At 27.9% G+C, this 20,447-nt stretch overlaps 1 protein-coding gene across 2 annotated transcripts in view; it reads right to left on the bottom strand.

The window, feature by feature from the left end:
- Nucleotides 1–20,447, bottom strand: part of LOC119668769 (phosphatase and actin regulator 1) — a 413,254-nt gene that overhangs the window by 10,342 nt on the left and 382,465 nt on the right. The window contains exons 2-5 of one of the 2 annotated variants that reach the window (XM_038078399.1): nt 12,935–13,201; nt 9,508–9,777; nt 7,230–7,542; nt 6,890–6,919 (exon numbers count right to left, since the gene is read on the bottom strand). In XM_038078399.1, the coding sequence (XP_037934327.1) occupies nt 6,890–6,919; nt 7,230–7,542; nt 9,508–9,777; nt 12,935–13,201 (880 nt within the window). The remainder of the gene's footprint in view (nt 1–6,889; nt 6,920–7,229; nt 7,543–9,507; nt 9,778–12,934; nt 13,202–20,447) is intronic. The other variant, XM_038078406.1, reaches the window with a different exon arrangement.

Genomic DNA, 20,447 nt, shown 5'->3' on the forward strand with positions numbered 1-20,447 from the left:
AGAAAGTTTTAACTGCGATAATAAAACTATTCAAATTCCTAATACTTATTTTTATTGCAATATTTTTTACAGTGCATTTCTATGGCTTTGTATGATTATTTTCCAATGCACGCAGCACTTGAGTTGCTGCCAATTCACATGAGCAAAAATTCTAAGCGTTCTGTTGTCTGTGTTCTGTGTCCTGTGTACGTGCATATGCAAACTTATGGTGGAGTGTATCTCAAATTTTATAGTGTCTTCCATGAATGCGTGCTTAAGATAATTTTATACTTAAAGTAAATTGCATTTTGCAGTTCATGATTGTACTACTCATGCATTAGTGTGGCAAAGACGAACTTCTCTTCTCCATAGCGGAAATGCAGTTTCCTATACTTAAAAGGAAAAATATTATATCTTATATCTGGCAATAAAATTTGTTTCACTTGGCATTGGCCATTGGAATATGAGTATTTTTATGGAATATTTATATTATTTTTTTTTTAGTGTGAAAGTGAAGTGTTATTGGTTTTTTAAAGTAAGAATTATATGAATTTAAAGCAATTTGTGTTGATTTTGTGTTGAATTTAATTGTCATTGAAATAAATTTTACTGCAAGTTAACTTTATGAGCTAATAAAATGACACCATTAAAGCAATTAAATAATTTTTCATTTTAATAATGAAAAGTAATTTAATTTTACTCATTTATTTTGAAATTTATTGCTGTCACTTCACATAGAATTCATTTTGTGCAAATATGTTTTTGAAAATATCTACGCAATTACATAAATGCAGTTACATTCAGTTGAGTTCATAAATTTCTATGATTTTCATTTAGTTTGGCAAAATTATTTCAAATATTCCTTTTTTGTGGTGAAGGATTTGTTCTGAGATGTTGTTGCATAAAAATATAATTCCAAAGCTAAACAAAAGTCAAACATTAAGGTTTAAACTTAAACCGTAATGCTTTGGATTATTTATGGAATTTGTATAGATTTTCAGATGCAAAAGAAAATTTTTGCAAGTTTAAAATCTTAAGTTTTGGTCTTTTGAGGTTTATAATTTACAAAGAAGCTCAACAGCTAATGTAATACATCAACAAGTATTTATAGTATTTATAAATGTGTGATTTTATGTGCACATAAAACAAATAAAAAAGATAGTAAGTTGCAATGCAGATTTACAAAATGATTTTCATATTCATAATTCAAAAAGTAATACTAAATGATGAAAGCTTGTTAAGTGCAGAATAAATAAATAATTTCAAAACTGTACGTTTAATATTTTAATTAAAAAAGATCCTTAAATATCATAGAAAAGTAATTTATTTAATAATAAAATAATTTTAGATTACATTCTCAATCGTTCTCAAACGAAAAAAAAAATAGAGTATAGTATTCACATAGCAGAACTTTTTTCCGCTTTAACTAAAAGAGGGCGCTAGCAATAAGTACACAGTGTATTAATTTGACATATACATATCATGCGTTTGATATTAAACTACAAACCCACATAAGTGAAGTCCGTTAAAAAGCTACAGTCCTTGTTTTATAGTGATAAAATCCTATTTTGTACTTGTAAAAGACCATTGCGGCTTACATTGCTTTCCTTTTTTGATCATAAGACAAAAGCAGTTGAAAGTCATCGTTTACGGGTAGAAAAATGACGAACACGCTCGATCAATCAGAGCACGTGAAACATGGTTTCGTTAAGTTAAAAGTAGAGATTTCGTTGTGAAAGATAATGAGTGCTCTGGTATACTAAAAAAATGGAGTTCATCTTAGATAAAACAAGTCTGTTTACACGTTATGCAGTAGACCCAATGTAATTCAAATAACTAATTTCTATGAATTTTAGATAGTCTCCCTTCCTATAATTTGGCAAGAATATGTGATTAACAATTTAAGTGTTGGTCAAAGTTTTTTTTTACAATGTCAAAATTCTATTGGAATTGGACCAGTTGATTGGAACAAATATTATTTATTGCGGTGAGGAGAGGAATGCTTACGCATTGACTATGATCCAGCGGCCCGGAAAGTGAATACCCGACTCGCATGGAGTAAACTCCATTCCCATCATTTCTTGAAACCTTGTTCTACCTCGAAACTACGTTATTATTACTTTGAGCTAGGGTGCTAGGGCCCTAGGGCCATTTAAGACATTGGAATAAATTAAGACTGCTGGAAACCAGTTTATCATTTTAGTGAACTGGATATTATTTTTCTAATTGAAAGATAATTAAAGAAGGTAGAACTCAGAAAGAATGTATGCTAGGTAGAGACAGCATATATCAGTAATATTCTCATGTTCGTCTTCAAGATTGTGCTAATGCAAAACTCTATTCTTGTTGATACATTGCAAAAGAATTAATTCTACTTAAATATTATTGGCTGATAAGAAGATTTAGTTGTTTAGTTTTTTTCTAAATGTAGATTGACATATGTCTCTACGTTGTACTTTTAGTATGTTTATTAATTTATTTTGCATTTATAGCCAGTTTCAAAGGAAATATCTATAACAGCTATACCAATAAAGAGAGTAGCAAAAAAACTACTTTCGTAAAACAGGGGAAGCTTAAGAATTCTATATAGTCATGTCACAGATAAGTGTAACCTAAATTTATCAAGTAAATAAATTGTATCTTTCCTTGATTGAAAATTATAAAATGAAGATATAACTGTACGTAAAGGTACACTTATTACTAAAAATTTAATAACCCATTTAATAATAATTTTTGGTAAAAGATTACTTTATTTTAATGTTATGCTTATGCCATATAAAAATAATTCATGAACTCCTAATAATGGTTTTAGTGGTTTTAGTTTTTAGCAGATCTCTATCTTTGTAGCCCAGAGGCACAAACCCGGATAATACACAGCCTGCCGATGATAAAGTATATTATTTTTGCTGCTTTGAATATGCAAAATTTAGTCAGGATTTTTAGTTTGTAAGCTTTTACATAGCAATGTGTTAGTTGTTCCTAGATCTAAGCATTTGTATAGGTAGTGTTCAGTTGTATACTTTTCTCTTCAATTCTCTACTTCTTTTTATTCTTCTTTTTTCCAGAACTCATATCAATAATGTAAATGTTTTTCCTTGGATTAATATATTTCGCAAATATTTTCGTAAAGAAAATCCTATAAATAACTCAACATAATTTAATTAAGATACCAAATATTTATTGAGTTTAGACATTACACATTTTAACTAATACATCAAATTTTAACTGATTAATCAATTTACTTTGTAAATATTTGATATGCTTGTATCTAAATAAAGCGCACAGGTAGATAGTCAAATGTAAATAATGATAAAAAGATGACAAGAATTTACTACTAATAAATTATAAAGTAATTGGAGATGGAGTAGAAAACATATTAGTGAATATATAAGGCTATCCATTAAGTATAATTAACTTTACTGTAGGCAAAAAGTTTGATTAAGAATTTCCATTAATCATTTTGTATACCAAAATTAGCATAATTTCATATGCCACGAAGTTTAATGAAACAAAACAAACTTTTTGCATATAAACTTTACTTGCATCATTTTAAAATTAAGAATAATTAATTGCTCGTTACAGGGAAAACTCAATAAATTTTATTACTTAAAACAGAAAATGTTAATACACAAAAATATGTCGTGTAATTGATTACATTTCAATTATATACAAATATGAAACAAAAAAAAATGATTTTAGCAACAGGCGAAAAGTATATAACTGTATGGGAATATATATCTATATATATACTTGTGTATATAACTTTATATATATATCCATATATCTAACTCGATGTATGCTTATAATGTATTGGTATTTGAATTATTGCTGATCAATCATCTTTATTGTTGAAATATTTGACAGCAAATGTAATTTGAGCGCTTCCACAGCGCCTAAAAGCACTTCATGAAAAAAATGAAAAAAAATAATGAAAATTTATTGCTTTTTCATTAAAGTTTGTTAACTTGGAAAATAAAATTGAAATCTTACAATAGAAGTGAGGGATAAAAAATATATAAATAAAAAGTTTAGAAATTTGTTGGCAGTTGAGCCAGTGTACGGCACATAAAAATAAAAGTTTTTTCTAAGTCAACAGAAGTTGTTAAATACTTGAAGAAAAGCACAACTACAACAATTGCTGTGTCTGAAAAATTATAGGCTTTTAAGAACTTTCAAAGATTTTCACAGTTGCATTAATTTATTATTGTTATTCTATGATTTTTCACAAATAAAAATACTAACTAAAAGAACTGACTGATGTGCATGCCATTTGGTTGAACCTCAAAGAACTCATTTGATCAACGCTTATTAAAAGTTTCAATCAACCAAAAAAAAAGAAGTAAAAAGTAGTAGACAAATATAAAACTTTAACTTTTTTTAACAAAAATAATTAATTTTATTTGTGGATGCAAGCTGTGTCCCGCAGTTACAGACGCGTGCCATTTCAATATAAATAGAGTAAAGTAAACAAAAATTTTGTTGCATACCTTGTGGCACTTAAAAAAATAAAAAGAAAATAAAAGTACATGGAGGAGTGAAATAAAATATTTTCACAGGTGAAACATTTCATTTTGTTTTAAAATTTTGGAACATAGTCAATTTTTCCCAAAAAGCAAACAGCAGCTGTGTTTACATTGATATAACCAAAAAACCGCAATAGAAATTTAAACAAACTTTTTGTGGTTAGTCTATAAACTTTAATTACTTTTCCTAAAGTTATTTCTAATTAATTTTTAGTTTCAATTTGTGAATATATACATTTATATATAAGTAAAGAGTATCTCTTTAAACTAGTACGTTATTGACAATTTATCGAACTGCTTATCGGTAAGCATGGAAGATTAGTTAAATTTTATAACCTCAACATGATGGATATATAGTCTTATCTATGGAGGTTACCTACAAGGAATGTGATTTTAAGACGCTTCTAGTAATAGTTAATTGCTTAAGTAAAAAAATATTTTCTTTTGCTTTTTTGGTTGTATTACATTTTTCACTTTTTTTGAGTTCAAATTTCATTGTTGAATTTAAAATTCATCTTAACATTTACGAAAATTATAAAGCAAGCAATTTTTGCTTGTACTCCTTGGCTTCATAACAATTAACTTAAATGAGTGCATTTCCCATTTATCTTTACTGCAAATGTCTGCTATAGAAGCTGTTTAGTATTGCAGAAATTCAGGCGCTTAAGTCGGATGTAAAAGTGCTTTTAAGCATTTTCTAACTGATATTATCATACTTAACTTTACAAGTTTCTATGTTTAAGGCAATTTCATTTGACTTTGTTGAATATTTTGAGTATTTCATTAGGCTGAAGTTCCCATTTTTATAAATAATTCTAGCACTTTAAATAATCGTTAAAAAAGTGATGAAATTATTTAGAATTATAGTACTTAAAATTTAGTTCAATAAAAATAAATTAACATGTATTTAAAAATCAGGCAAAAAAAATTGTTAACTCTATTTATGTATACTATATATTCAAGATCATTAATAAAATATTCTCGATATAAATTACTTTAGTCTGGCCTTGTAATATTCTAGGTCTTAATATAATATTTAAGATACAGTTCAATGAGAGATGTAGAGCTTAAATAGAGAAGATGCGGTGGATGTTGAATTCTATATTTTAAAGAATATATAAAGCATTTTTAATCGCAGTTCTGAAGGGTGCCAGCTAACATTTTTTTTTGATAATAACAAGTATTTTTATTAGCTGTATGAGAACTATCTGTGAAATCCTGTTAACTGGTCTACTTGTTCGTGCGATTTAAAACCTCTCGATTACCTTTTATGAGGTTATGTTAAGTCATTGGTTTATGCCGACAAACCATTAATTCTTGATCATATGGTCACATTTATTGCAAAAAAATAGTTAAAAATTAGACTATTAATCAAAAAAAATAAATTTCATATTCAAAAAAAAAATTTCTTAAATTATTTACCAGATTATAATAAAAAACAATTTGATTCCAACAATATTTCTTTCTTTAATTATCATTTTAAGTTCTCATGACTAATAATATTAGAGAAGACTTTGCAAAAAATATTGGGTTTAAGAAATTAGCTACAATGACTTAATTTATTAAAACTATTAATACCTCAAGGCTGAAGGTATTAATATGTTACATACAAAACCAATGAAACAATGTGCCGAAGTACATAAATTTTTGCATAAGATAGAATAATAAATTAATATTTAGACATACTAACAGAAATTATATACGTTCACATCTCAAAACCCCATAAAAATTGTGATTCATTCAAATTTAAATGTAATATATCCATATATACTTAAAATAAAAATGTGTGAAGTTCAAGACGTTTCTCGAAGGTTTTCTACAACCTAAATAATAAATAAGAGAAAGCTGAATATTAAATTAACCTTAACCAGAGGCATTAAAAGTGATTAATAATTTACTAATAAGTGAAAGGCCAATATTTTTCTTGATTCTTTTTTTTAGAAAAGCGCATACACCTAGGGGCACTTCAATATAAAACATAAAAATGGATCATAAAAAACTCAAAGATGCCAATATGGGTGCATTACATTTAAATATCGTTCATATTTGAGTATTTGCATAACTCAAAATAAAATTAAAAAGATATTCCCATATATAAAATAATTATATATTTATATATCAATTCATGCAGTTTAAAATTAGATAAAAATGTGTGAGGTGTTTTGTTTTGTTTATTCAATACAAAAAAAAAATGAAAATGTAAATTATTTTCATTAAAATTTTATTAAGATGTGTCATTCGCAGGATTGCAATATGCATATTGTGAAAATTGTGGTGGGGAAGGGGAAATAAGTGTTATTTAATTTAAGTTTTTTTAATGCATTTTTTGGTTTTTTGTTTTTACACACAAAATAAGTTTAATTAATTAAATAAATCTAAATTATTACCATATTCTAATCCGTGGTCGTAGTATTGGCCTAATTTTTGGGAAGTAAAAAATTGAGTAAAAACAAAGAAAAAGAAAGAAAAGTAGTATAAGTAAAAAAAATTATGTAAAAGAGGTTTCTTTGGTTATATTTTGCATTTAAAAATATATATAGAAATTCTACATTTATTATAACAAAAACAACAACAAAAAACAATAAAATATAAAAAAAATTGTTAAAAAGTTATATACTTTTTAATTAAAAGAAATTGCTTTAAGACTACATATGAATTACGAAAAAAATAATTAAGCCAAGTAATTCATTTTGCTCTTAATTAATATTAAAAAGTACAAGTACTTACTTTAATGAATAATTATTGGCCGCATCCTGACGCACCACTAAAGGACGTTGATTTGCTGTCATGCCACTGCCGCTAGCAGACATACCTTGTACACTGCCATTGGCATTGACATGATCTTGTGTTGGTGTGGCCGGTGATGATGTGGAAGTTTGGCCTGGTTTCTTTTTTAATGCTGACTTAAGAGGAACTGCATTTGGTTTTGGCTCTTTGGCTGGAATTTCCTCAACGCGTTGTGTATCGACATGATTGGTATGTTGCAGTTGGAACATATATTCCTCATCGGAATCTATTTCATCCTGTTCATTATCATGATCTATTTGTTTTTAAAAAAAATTAAATTTATTAAAGATTTATTCTTTTTTAAATTTAGACAACTGATGTAGAGTTGCAGTTACTAAAGAGAAAATAGCAAGCAAATATATTAGTGAACACTATAGAATGATAAAAAAAAAAAATTCCCAACTAGTATATATAATATGAATATTGATGATGTTTTCAGAATAAAATTATATAAATTAATTGTTTTTTAGTGAATTCTAAAAGTCTATTATAAACATAGACTTATTAAGCTCCTTTAGCATATTTTTACATGGGTTCTGTGTGGATTTTGTATGAAAAATTGCATATATTGCTGCATATTTATCGAGTTAAACATAGCAATAGAGTAAGCTAGGTTTTGTTATACTGGCGATCGCAAGGGATTCACGTAGGCCTATAGACCCAACGTGTTACTGTATAATTAAAAACTTAAGGTTTAGAACAATTTCGAACCTTTGTCAAAGCTTATAATAGCATTAGGGTTTAAATTAAAATATTAATACTTTTGCTAGAATTTTATAGAATCTCAATATATATAACACGTTTCTACTCTAAATAGAAAAGAAAGATATATGTTTATAGGTAGAGCAAAAAAATTTTAATATATTGTAGGTAATGATATAAAAAACGTTATAAATTGGTAAATACTTATTTAAAATAAAAATTAAGTTCTATTTTATTATTATAATATAATATAATATAAATATTATACAAAATGGTTACATGACATCAGACTTAGTGGTACTTTACTATTTAGTCTAGCATAATTCTATGATAAGTTACTTCTTGACATAATATTTTAACATTTTACATATATTCCTACTTCATTATATTACTGAAAAATTTAAGGAATTTTATAACTTAAAAACAAATTCAATAAAAAATGGAAAGACCCAACGATTTACAGGCATATGAATGCAAATTGGCTCCGTTCTACTAAGAAAAATTTCAGCATTTTTATTGAAATGCCTCGTAAAGATATCACTGTTGTGTTAGGTTGCTTCAATCAGGATCACAATTGACGAGAAAGTTTGCTAGAAGATTAAATCTAATGTTTAATCATTCCTGTTGCAGTTTTGGCGAGGATGATTAAATATATTAAGTGGGGGTTTCAATTTAAAGGACCTTGGCCAGCTTCAGAACCTTCCTCTAAAAAGCATTTTAGGCTTTGCTAAAGGTTAGAAGTGGTTTGGTCTATAGGCCTAACCGAATTCTTAGGATTGCTAGTATAATCTAACATAATTTAAACTACTTGACGGTGATTTTTTACTATTTTTTATAAACTCAATAACATTTAGCTTCTGCTAAATAAAATTGTACTATCTTTATTCCTCTAAATAAATTTAATTATATTATTAAACAATTATGAAAGCAATTAATTTTCTATTTTTTTTTGCTATTTCTACAATTTAATATTACTCTGCTTAATACCCTGAAGTATGCAATAAAATCCTAATAAATAAACTATGTACAATAAAGACTTAGTCTACAAAGCAAATAAGTCGAAAATAAAACATAAAAAAAATATTCCTAAAGAATTATGAGTGTTCTAGGGAAAAATACGCATAAATGTTAAATATGTGCATATAAATCTTCAGTGAAAAAGGTTAAACTGTACGACAGATTTATAATTGAATAAAAAAGTAGCAAAAGTGTATAAGTGAACTGAACTGGTGGTACATGAATGACGGACAGTTCATGACTCCTCTAATACCGGCAGCATTTGAAATAATCCAAATCTGTGCGTAGGGCGTAATAAAAATGCATAAATAACAGCACAGACGATATTTGTTATCGGCGTGGAAATAAAGTAAGAAAAATTGTATAACAAAAAAATGAAGAGAAAACAAAAAAGTATGAAAAAGAAAAAATATAAAAGAAAAAGAAATAAAATAAAAATAAAGAAACAAGAAAATACAAATATAAGCTGCACTCTTGATTTATGTATGCCGTTTCGTACCATCATAATCATAGTCTTGATAATCCTGATCGTTAACCGCGCCAGGCCCATGCGGCCTGCCCGCTATTAATGTGGGACTCGGTGTTGAGAACATTGGCGGCGGTGGGATAGGTCCAATTTCTGAAACAGGTATGGGTGGTTCTGGCAGCTCTGAGAGCAATACATGTGCGCTCAATTTGCCATGATGATGCCCAGCGTCAGCATATGGTGGTGGTGTGCTACCAGGTGGTCCACCAATAACATTATTTGTAGCAGCACCGCCATCAGGATCTGTAATGGAAAGGAAGAACAGAAAGTGCCGTGTAAGGATAAAAATGAGTAATGCATGATTGTGTGTATATATTTTTTTATTTATTTATTTTTTCTCTCTTTTGATTTGTGTTATTGCCAGACTAAATGTGCTAATGTTGTTGCCATATTTTGTTACAATTGTTGCTCGTTTTAAATTGCAAAAAGTGTTTGTTTGTAATGTATATATATATATAAGAGGTTGGGTGAAAAAAAAAAAAACGTTTTACAAGGGTTAAAGTATTTCAAATTTATTGCCTGAAGTTAAACAATTTATTATTGTCCTTTTTGTGAAAACTCCTAAACCTTTAGGTAATGCCTTACTCCTTGAGACATGCATTGAAGTTCTGTAGTGCTACATTTTGCACTACAATTATAATAGGATTAAACTATGAGTAATGTTGGCAATTAAGAATAATTAGGAATTATATATGAATTTTTTTATTTTTCGGAATGAAAAGCTTCACTGTTTGGATACTAAGAAAATCATTTTTAAAAGCGGTAAATTTAACAAAAATCGAAATTTTATTTAATTGCATTTTTTGGTTAAATATTGTCGAAATTTTATATACATTAAGATTTGTTGGTCTTATTACTCCAACAATAATGTATTTTTGGACCGCAAGTGCCAGATTTAGAAATTCGAATTTGTCAAACTTGACACAACCACTTGCGTGATAACCTTACAATTTCTTGCTTATTAGAGTGAACGCATAAACCACAGCTATATATCAATGCAAATAGCTATTATATTTGTTGTTCTCCGAATTCAGTACGACTATTGTAGAAACATTATTTTTAATGTTTTTTTACTTGCTGTGTATAAATAATTTTTTCTTTAATCTAGTACACACAGCTATGCAAATGTTAGATAAGTCTAGTGCTCTCTCAGGTTTGACTTTAATAATTTTAATTAATGGCGGGCTTAGTCAATAAAAACAAGACTTAATTAGAAACATAAAATCGTAAATAAGCAGTGACTTATATTCAATTTTTATAATTTAATAATTTAATTTCAATATTAAATTTCTTTTCTCCTAATTTTTTTAAAGATGTTGATAATTAAGATATATCAAGCATTTATATATTTCCTATAGTGACTACTTGTAGTTATCAAAACCGACTACGTTGAAGAACTGATAAAATGTTTGACTCTTTATAAATTCCGTTTTGTTTATTTTGCTTTAAAAAAGGACAATTCTTTACGGTGAAGTGCAATAATGTTTAACTTATGATTTAATTATATTGATAACATTTATAAACATATTACAATTTATTTATGTATTAACGTGTGTGCTTCTATAAATTCAACTCACTACTGATCATGATTAAATCGAGCATACTTATTTTGACTAGCGTTTATAAACAATTTAGTCTTAGCAGTAATAATTTATTTATTTTATTCTCTTAAAGTATAAAGTAACAAACAAACGTTTATTTAAAAGTTAATGAATAATAGAAGATGTCAGCTTGAGCTGAAGGTTTTAAATAGACTTTTAAATAAAAAATTTTATTTGACTATTTAGATGTTTTAAAAACACTAGTTGGAGACACAGCTGTCTTCTGTCTCATTATAATCAGGATGGTTTGTGCAATGGAAGAAATACCATAATGAGCATTTAATTAAAGGGAAAGTTATTAAAGGTTATATCCTTAAAAGAATAGATTGTGTTCACACTTTTTTGAAGCTTAGACCCAACTGTGTAAATTTCGAACCATTCATTTGGTTAAACATTGTCCTCAGTTTAGTCTCTTCTTAAAGGAATGTGAAAGGATGTATAGTCAGACTACAGTTAGTATTTAAAAGTTTTACGATTGCTATAAAACAGTGTTCGGTTGGATGGAAGGTAGAATTACAATTCATAGTTTATTTTAAAAAAAATATAAATGCTAAAATAATTATTGATGAAAACAATAGTTGAAACCTTGGTAGTCTGATCTTTAAACATAAAAAGAATAAAGAATTCTATTAAAAATATTAACGAACTATGATCCATATATATATCATCCGTAAGGGTCATGTTATGCAGAGTGTCTTGGGCACGTCATGAGTAAAATTGTTGTTGTTTTCAATGCAAATAATAAATTTCAGAATGAGAGAAAAAGCAATATGGCCGACGTATTTGTGCCCTGGCACTAAGGCAAAACAGTTTTGTTTAGTAATAAATTACAAAATTTGCGCCTTTTAGGAGCAAATTACTATAATTCTAATACGCTTTGGAGAAAAAATGGCAGTAAGCAATACAACCTTTTTTTATAAATTGTTAATAATATAATTATTACAGTTTCCAGTTTTAAAGAAAGGCGTAAATATTATTAAATACTGTTAATAATTATTGTAAGATAATGTAATAATAAATTAACATTATTACAGCCTCTACGAGTTTTCTCTTGCTAGTTACTTTTGATGGCAAATTGAAAGTGATATCTGAATTTCCTTTTAAATTTAGGCATTACCAAGAAGTAGTAAAAATACAATATTGGCAATACTGATATGACACTCTGCATAACATGCACTTCCGGCATAGTCCGAAAGAGCGAATTTTGCCGTGCCCGATACACTCTGCATAACATGGCCCTAATAGAAGGAAATAACTAAGTAGCGTTTTTAAAAGAGAAGTAGACAGGTAAAAAAATAAAGTTGCAGCTCATAAAAAAGAGTAGACTTTAACTAAAATCAAAATATCAAGTTTATATGAATTGTCATTATAAATACCGTTCGGATATATTTAATTAAGTTAATTATATTAATTATTATTTATTTATTTCTTTCTGGTAAATTAAGTTACCTGCGCAAATTTCCATTCTTTTCTTTTTTATGTTAATTTTTAAGACAAACCTCTTTCCCTTTCCATTTGCGTTTCTCTCTTCCATTTTCTTTTGCAAGGCAAAAAACTCAAACACATACAGAGGATTATCTCCAAAAAATTCAATATAATAATCTGGTGATGTTACAGAATCAGACACTAAAAATAATCAGATCTTGAGGCAAACATCAAGTACGTAAGCTTTAAAAATTTGGATCACTTTACGCAACCAAACTAAATTTTGTTTGTTATTTTTTACATTAAGTTTTAAGATATTATTGTATATTTGATAAATTGATAAATAAATACTGATTTGCTATGTTTTTACTTACAATGTTCGTTATGATAACAAATATTAACACGACGTGAAAGCTTATTCGTTCCAAGCGTATTTGGACGTTCCATTTTGGAATTTTGCGAATGTGAATCATGTTGATCGCGTCCATTGCCACCGCCGTGTGTAGCATGAGCGTGATTTGCTTGCGTGATGCCACCGCCAGGTGGCGGTAACATTGAGCCTTGACATGATGGTTGTTCGGTATTGGGTGATAGTGTGCCATTACCACCGTGTGGTGCATCAGTCTTGTCTTTTCTGGGTTCTGTAAAGAAAAAACAAATTTCGTATGTTTTTATTTTTTACAATAATTAATGAAATTAATTCATTTGAATAAAGACTTTTAGATTTCAGTTTCTGTGAAAAATTCATTTGCCAAAAATTGTTGTCATTTCAAGTGGCGACAACATCAAACGAAATAACATTTTCAAAATATTTTGAGTAAAAAAGTGAAAGCTTTGTGATAAATTGCAAAATATATTTTTGTACATTTTTATCTAAAATTTTTCAGAAGCATCTTTGCCTTATGCCAGCAACAGCGTTTTAAAGTGTATAGAAATGGAAAAAGGTATCTGCGAAAAAAAAAAAATGAAATAAATAAATTTTAAAAGTGAAGCCTCTTCCATCATAAATGACAATTCATTTCGTGAATTTGGGAAGGTCAGTGGTTTTATTTCTTTGACTGCATACCATGGAGCTTCAATATTTCGCTTGTACATCCATCCCAGCACATATACGTCCATGCAAGCATGAATTTATGCGTGCCTGACTTCATTTGCTTTGCGCTGCTGCATATATGAAAGTCAAAAAAAAAAACAAAAAATAAAATAAAAAATGTGAGCTCCATGTAATGGGAGAGGATATACGAACTGAATTTTTTTAATTTAAATATTTTTTAATTGCTTTTTTAATACTCAAAATGGTCACCAAAGCCAGTTTCATGGTTCCCAATGAAGATTTTAACGTAGAGACGCTTTATCTATTATGAGTATTTAAGCCCTGCTGTGTATATGTTACGTCACCCATATTATCACGTTTGTTATTAACTTTTTCGGGGAAGCTTAATGGCTTTCCGCAGAATGACTGCCTTTCATTTTAAGCCTTTTTTGCTATCTCCCTTGTGTGTTTTTATATAACAGTTTGTAGGTACTTGTGTTCCTAGAAGTATAGACCATAGATCTGTGTCCCTTGTTGCTGTTTAAAAATTTAAACTTTTTTAACTCATTTTTAAATGTGTTAATAGGGTTCATGTGAGCTCTTGGGTATAATTAATCACCACAACCACAGAGGAAAAAAAAGAGCAACCATAAATCGTTTAGTTGTGATAATATTAAATTTGTTTTGAAATTACTCTGAAGTAAAATTTAATATAGATTCTGCTCCAAATAAAATAAAGAAAACCTTTTACAGTATATACTAAATAAAGAAGATTAGAATAAATTAAAATTTTTGAAATTTAACAAAAAAAAATATTGTTTACAAAGATAAAAAGGAAAAGAAAACGATGAAAGATAGTCACGAACCCTGAAAATGCTTTTATACATACTTAAAAAGAATTAAAAAACAAAAATATTTATCGAAAATATCACAAAGTTTTTAATTTATTTTATATTAAAAAACTGTTAAAGCCACACAATTTATTATTCTGTAACTCGTGATACTTAAACTTTTTGGATAGATCTTGAAATTTGTGTTTCAAAAAGGCTGAGTGATGAGAGGAGATATCTAATTCAATTTTGGACCATATGATAAAACATAATCACACAACATTTTTCTTAAATTAAAACTTACAAGGTGGGAGGGATTAAGTCCTGACGTTTTTCAAATAGTGTCTGTTTTATGTATTGGTTGTGTTGCTAGCAAAGTATCTCTAAAACAACTAGCAAGTAGCTATGGTGCTTACTCTAGATTTGACCAGGTAATAAGCAAGATATAGATTAGTGTGATTGGCAGGTTTTTGTATTGTAAAATGTTGGATCAGAGAGTTTGTGTAAAATTTATAGAAAGAAAGCCGGTATGACATTCCTGATAAACATCAGGATAAAAAGCTGATGAAGATGTTCGGGATGATAGTACCAATGCTTTCAGGAAAGTCAGAAATACATTGAAGACGTCGACAGATTTTAACATTCTAACGCATTCATCAAAAACTTATTCCTGTCTCTACTTTGTGAAGGTAGAAGAAATTATATGTTATATTTTTAAATGAAATAGTACTGATTTCATATTCGAGACATCATGACAACAACACCTTTAAATATTTTTACTAGACTGAAAGCAGCTTATTTGATTATTATAGGAAAAAAATTTTTAATCCTGTCTTTTATTAAATATTATTAGAATAGATTAGGTGTTAATACAATTATTTTCACTTCCACTTAAAGGCATCTATTTTATAATATGATACTTTAAACTTGTTAGGGAGAAGCGACATAGGTTAACCATTATGTCCGTATCAAATCGGTGTGTTGTCTTTGATAAACCCTTTGCTTTTACAGATAAATTAAAAAAATGCGAAAAGTTTATATTCATTTTCTTTGTAAGGTTAGTGAAGAAAACATTTGTTAGACTTTACCTACTCTAAGCTCATATTTGTCATCTCTGTTAAGCTAGTTAAGAAAAGTTCTAGTTGATACTAAAATCATTCAGCTTATTGTTTTGGACACCCACATAGAAAAAAATTGAGAGATTTCACTTCCTCTCTATTCTCTTCATTTGCTTCCCGGACTACGCCACGTTGTAATAGCTAACAAAGTATCCCGAAATCATTGAAACAAATTCCCCAATAATCTTGGACAATTCTAGACAGTCACTTCCTTTCACTTCCTTTTTAACAGTTTCTGCATAGTTTGCTATAAGGAATTCGCCACCGGTAAAGTTTTACCAGACAGCCTTAATATTACTCCAGTGAAGACTCAAATTGGTTAACGGACACCCACAAAATTTTTTGCTCTTTTTCTTCCGCATTTAAGCCATACATGAGACCTATAGTTTTCGCATTTAGTTTATAAGATAACGTTGCCACAATACTGAATTCATTTATGCTCCTTAACAGTTCGTGCATCAATACAGTTTGCATTGAAATATTGATCTTATTTAGTTCGATTTAAGAGCTGCTTACGGCCTTCTATAAAAAGTAACTATGGACTTTGTTTATGTTTTTATAAATATATCACTGATATCTTTAATAATTTACTTTTAATTTCCATTTTCGGTTTTATATATTTTTTTATGATGTACAAAATATTATCGCGAAGGGAAAAATAAAAAATGTTTTTATACATTCTCTAATAAAACATTCAAAGTTGACAAACGAAACAGTTAGAGCTATTAGTGTTTTTATAGAGTTATAAATTTCATTCACTCATTTGATATAATAAATGATATAATGTTATAATACGATAAAAACAATTATTGCTACTTAAAATATCTTTATAAAATGTTTTTCATTTGTTGATAATATATTTAATCACATCAAATTACATTCCCCAAGCAAAACTACAAGTCAAAGGGATAATCTCTTACATTAAAAGGTTTTAAATTTTGTGAATGGAGATAATCCAAAGGGAACTATAAATTTGCTGTGAAAAGGGATAAAATGCGCCATTAGCATATAACTTAAATAAAATATTATAGACTAAAATTTGGTATCTATAGTATAATCTTATTAAACTTTAATATTATGAATATAAAGTTTAATTTTATACAGAAAGTTACTTAATTTTCTACTCATATAGTTACTCATATAGTTAGGATTAGTGATGTGGTAAATAAGATGTCAAATTTCAATAAGTTTCTTAATAATTACGTACACACACGGATATCTTAACGCGAGTATATATCTTTATATAAGAAAAACCCAGTACAGTACTTTATTTTAACATTTTGTTTTATGAGAACCCTTAGTTCTACTTGAAATAAAGCATTTTTCCTTTGCTTTCGCCTTCAGAGGTGCGCTTCAAGTATCATAACCTAAAAGTATGCAGCAAATTTATTTACATTATGCTGTGAGCATGTTTATTTACAATTTGTTGAATTTTTAAGAAGTCCTAAAATAATACAGCGTATGAGTTTGTTGGTAGTTTCGTAGAGGCTGAAGGATATTGAGAGACATATTAGTTGAAGTATGTTTTTACAGAGGAGTGACCTTTTTAAATGCATAAAAATTTGTGGTTGTTGGAAGCAAGTTACTGTAAATTTACGGTTGACATACCTATAAGTTAAAGAACTGAATTTACTGTCGTATAAGTTTTCTTAATGCTAAACCAATTGGAAGATGAAAATTTTTTAATAAAAATGTAAATTTATTTCTGTAGCATTATTTTTTTATCAACTTACGAATGAACAAAATTACTAAAATAATAATTTCATACATCGAGGAGGACATGGTAAATTCAGTTTGCATATTATATTTTTGATATTTTTTAGTAAATAAATAAAAGAGAGTAATTTAATATAGAAATACATTATAAGAAGGTCAAAATTTGTTACTTAAATGTAAGAAAATTTACTAATTTATATGCATAACAATTTATGCGGTAAGAAATTTTAGACAAATAAAAAATATGTGCGTATGTGTAGTAATTTGAGGGACTATATAAAACTGAGGTATAAAATAATGTAGAAAATATTTTAATCAGAATATTTATGAATATAATTATCATTTAAGGGTGAATTACTTTCATTTATTTATGGAAATGTATTAAAGGAAATTCTTTTTGTTGTACCATGTTAAAGCCAATCTATATTACTATAACATATAACATACAGAATTGCTGTTAAACTTTAACACATTGTAGTCCAACATAATTTTTCAATAATAATAGAACTAGTCGTTAAGTTCTTAATTATTGGATTGTTTTTCAAAAATAATTAACTTATATAAAGAACAAAGATCAATTAATAATATAATATGTTGCCAATTTTATAGAGCTTTAATTAAACCGATCTATCTTTATTGAATAAAAATTCGAGCAAGAAGTTTTAAAAAAGTTTTAGTGAAACTGAAACTATAAATGTGAATGTACAACTTCAGATGATTTAGTAGGTGTGACAACACATCCGATCCACTCTTAAGTAACACCTTTGGAGCAGGTGATGAAATTTATAAGCGGTTGTCACAGTTGAACATAATTCTTTTATAAATATGTAGTATTTTAAACTGTCCTATTGTTTGCAATATATACAACAATTAATTGCTGTGTTCCTTGGCAGCAGTCTAAAAAATCCTATTCTCTAAGAAAATAATCTTACTCTAATGAATATCAGCTTTTAATATCATTCAACACGAATCATCGTTTCCACACCAATATAATTTTTTAAAAATATTATTTCAAAGGTAACTTTTCGTAGGTTTAACAAACATATCGAAGTCATATAAACCATATAAACTTTGAATATGAATGTAGCATTCGAATATCGACCTTGCTTACTTACTTATCCAACTTATCTCAGGTGGCTATGGATATTTGAGTGAATGATATTGAACGTATAGAGTACTGGAGAGGTTTTTACAAGTTTTTCTGGAAATTAAATGTCATTGACATAGTCAGTACCAATTTCTAGATGTAAGCTTACGATTTCATTATTTAGCGTTTCATTTGTGATTCAAATAATGAACCTTTAAGGAAGTAGATAAAAAATATAAATTAAATACTTGACGGTATAAGCCATTACCATTGCTATGTTGTTTTTCCACCATTAGCAGTGAAAAAGAAAAAGAAGAGAGAAAAATTATCTGCATTTCTCCGGAAGCCCTGAGCCCAGAAAAGATGATCATGAGCTTTAGAGTGTTCACATTTGTAATTTGAAAAAACAAGTATAAAAATTACATTTAGAGCACTTTCTTTTAAAGGTTCCATGTTTAATATATATTAGATTTGATTTTTTTTTGGGTTTCAATTAAATTACTTATTATTACATGTTATTGAGAGTGACATTTATGAACGCATATTTTCCATAGAATAAGATTAATTTTTAAAATTATAATATAAAACGTTTTCTTATTTAATTTTGTTATATTAAGCCTAAATTTATGCACATTCATCTATAAAATAAATAAAATTGCAATATAGTCTTATATATTTCAATTCTTTTTTTAATATAATATATGCTATATAAAAATAATATTAAAGAAATTTTTAATATATGGAATGACAAAACATATTCATAAGCATCATTTCCTTTATTTTTTTTTATTATTGTTTATTTCCCAAAGCATAAAAAAATAATAAACAACATATAAAGAAATATAAATTCATTTTATTTGTCTCTTTTAGTGATTTTTTATGGATATTGTATTTGACGTCATATGAGCGCAAACATGAAAATTAAAATTTCGTTTATTATTTTAAAAATGAGGTACAAGTTTTTTTTTGCGATAAAATAAACACTAAACCAGTACGACAAAATGTTTGGGAAAAGTTTTCGTAGGCGCGGGAACATTGGGAAAGGAACAAGTGAACTTTAAAAACAGCGGAAATGGCACAAAAATGATATATGACGCTGTGCTTTAAAGATTTGACGTATATCCAGAGTAAAAAGTAGAAACTAGGAAAAAAAAAAGTAATTTTTTATTTATCGAATAATAGATATTGGTTGATTGTCAAATAAATCATTTCAAATAATAATAGCCGAAAGCAATATAGTGGAATAAGGTTTGAAGGGGTACAAAAATTTATTTATAAATGTTTTAAATAAATCTAATAAATTCCTTATATTTGTTAGTATATAACTTATATATGCATATATATATATTTCATACGAATATTCCTTATTTTACCCTACGGGTAATCATTGGTTTTCGATGGCTCAATTCACACCCATTTTATAATATCACTTTGGTGCAATTTATGCTAGATTACCTAGATGTTACCATAAACGCAGACCTAGCTTTAACCTAGGTAAGAGCTGACGCCGATTAATATTAGAACTATAGTTAGTTATTCTTGTACCAGACTGATTTTCAAAAACATTGAAGAAGTAAACAGTCAATCAGAGAATGTAAAAAAATCAGAGAGAAACTTCAATAGCTATTATACGAGGGCGGTTTGATAAGTCAGTGAGCTACGTCGTTCAGTTGGTGTTTGATTGATAGCCGTTCAAAGCAGACAACCTCGTGAATTTTTACGAAAATGGAAAAAAGTGAATTTCGTGTGCTGATTAAGCATTATGATCCCAAATCCACGAATTGGGATACGAACTGCTATCCCATCTAGCATATTCTCCAGATTTAGCCCCTTGCGATTATTTTCTATTTCCAAACCTAAAGAAATGGCTGGGTGGTAAGAGATTTGAGTCGAATGAAGAAGTCATTACCGAAACAAACGCGTATTTTGAGAGCTTTGAGAAAACCTATTATTTGGGGGGAATAAGAAAATTGGAAAAACACTGGACTAAATGTATCGAGCTAAAAGGTGATTATGTAGCAAAATAAAATGTTAATTTGCCGAAAAAAAATGTGTTTTATTCAAAAAGTAAATGACTTATCAAACTGCCCTCGTATTTATAGA

The sequence above is a fragment of the Teleopsis dalmanni genome, chromosome 1, assembly GCF_002237135.1.
Source record: "Teleopsis dalmanni isolate 2A chromosome 1, ASM223713v2, whole genome shotgun sequence".
Lineage (NCBI taxonomy): Eukaryota > Metazoa > Arthropoda > Insecta > Diptera > Diopsidae > Teleopsis > Teleopsis dalmanni.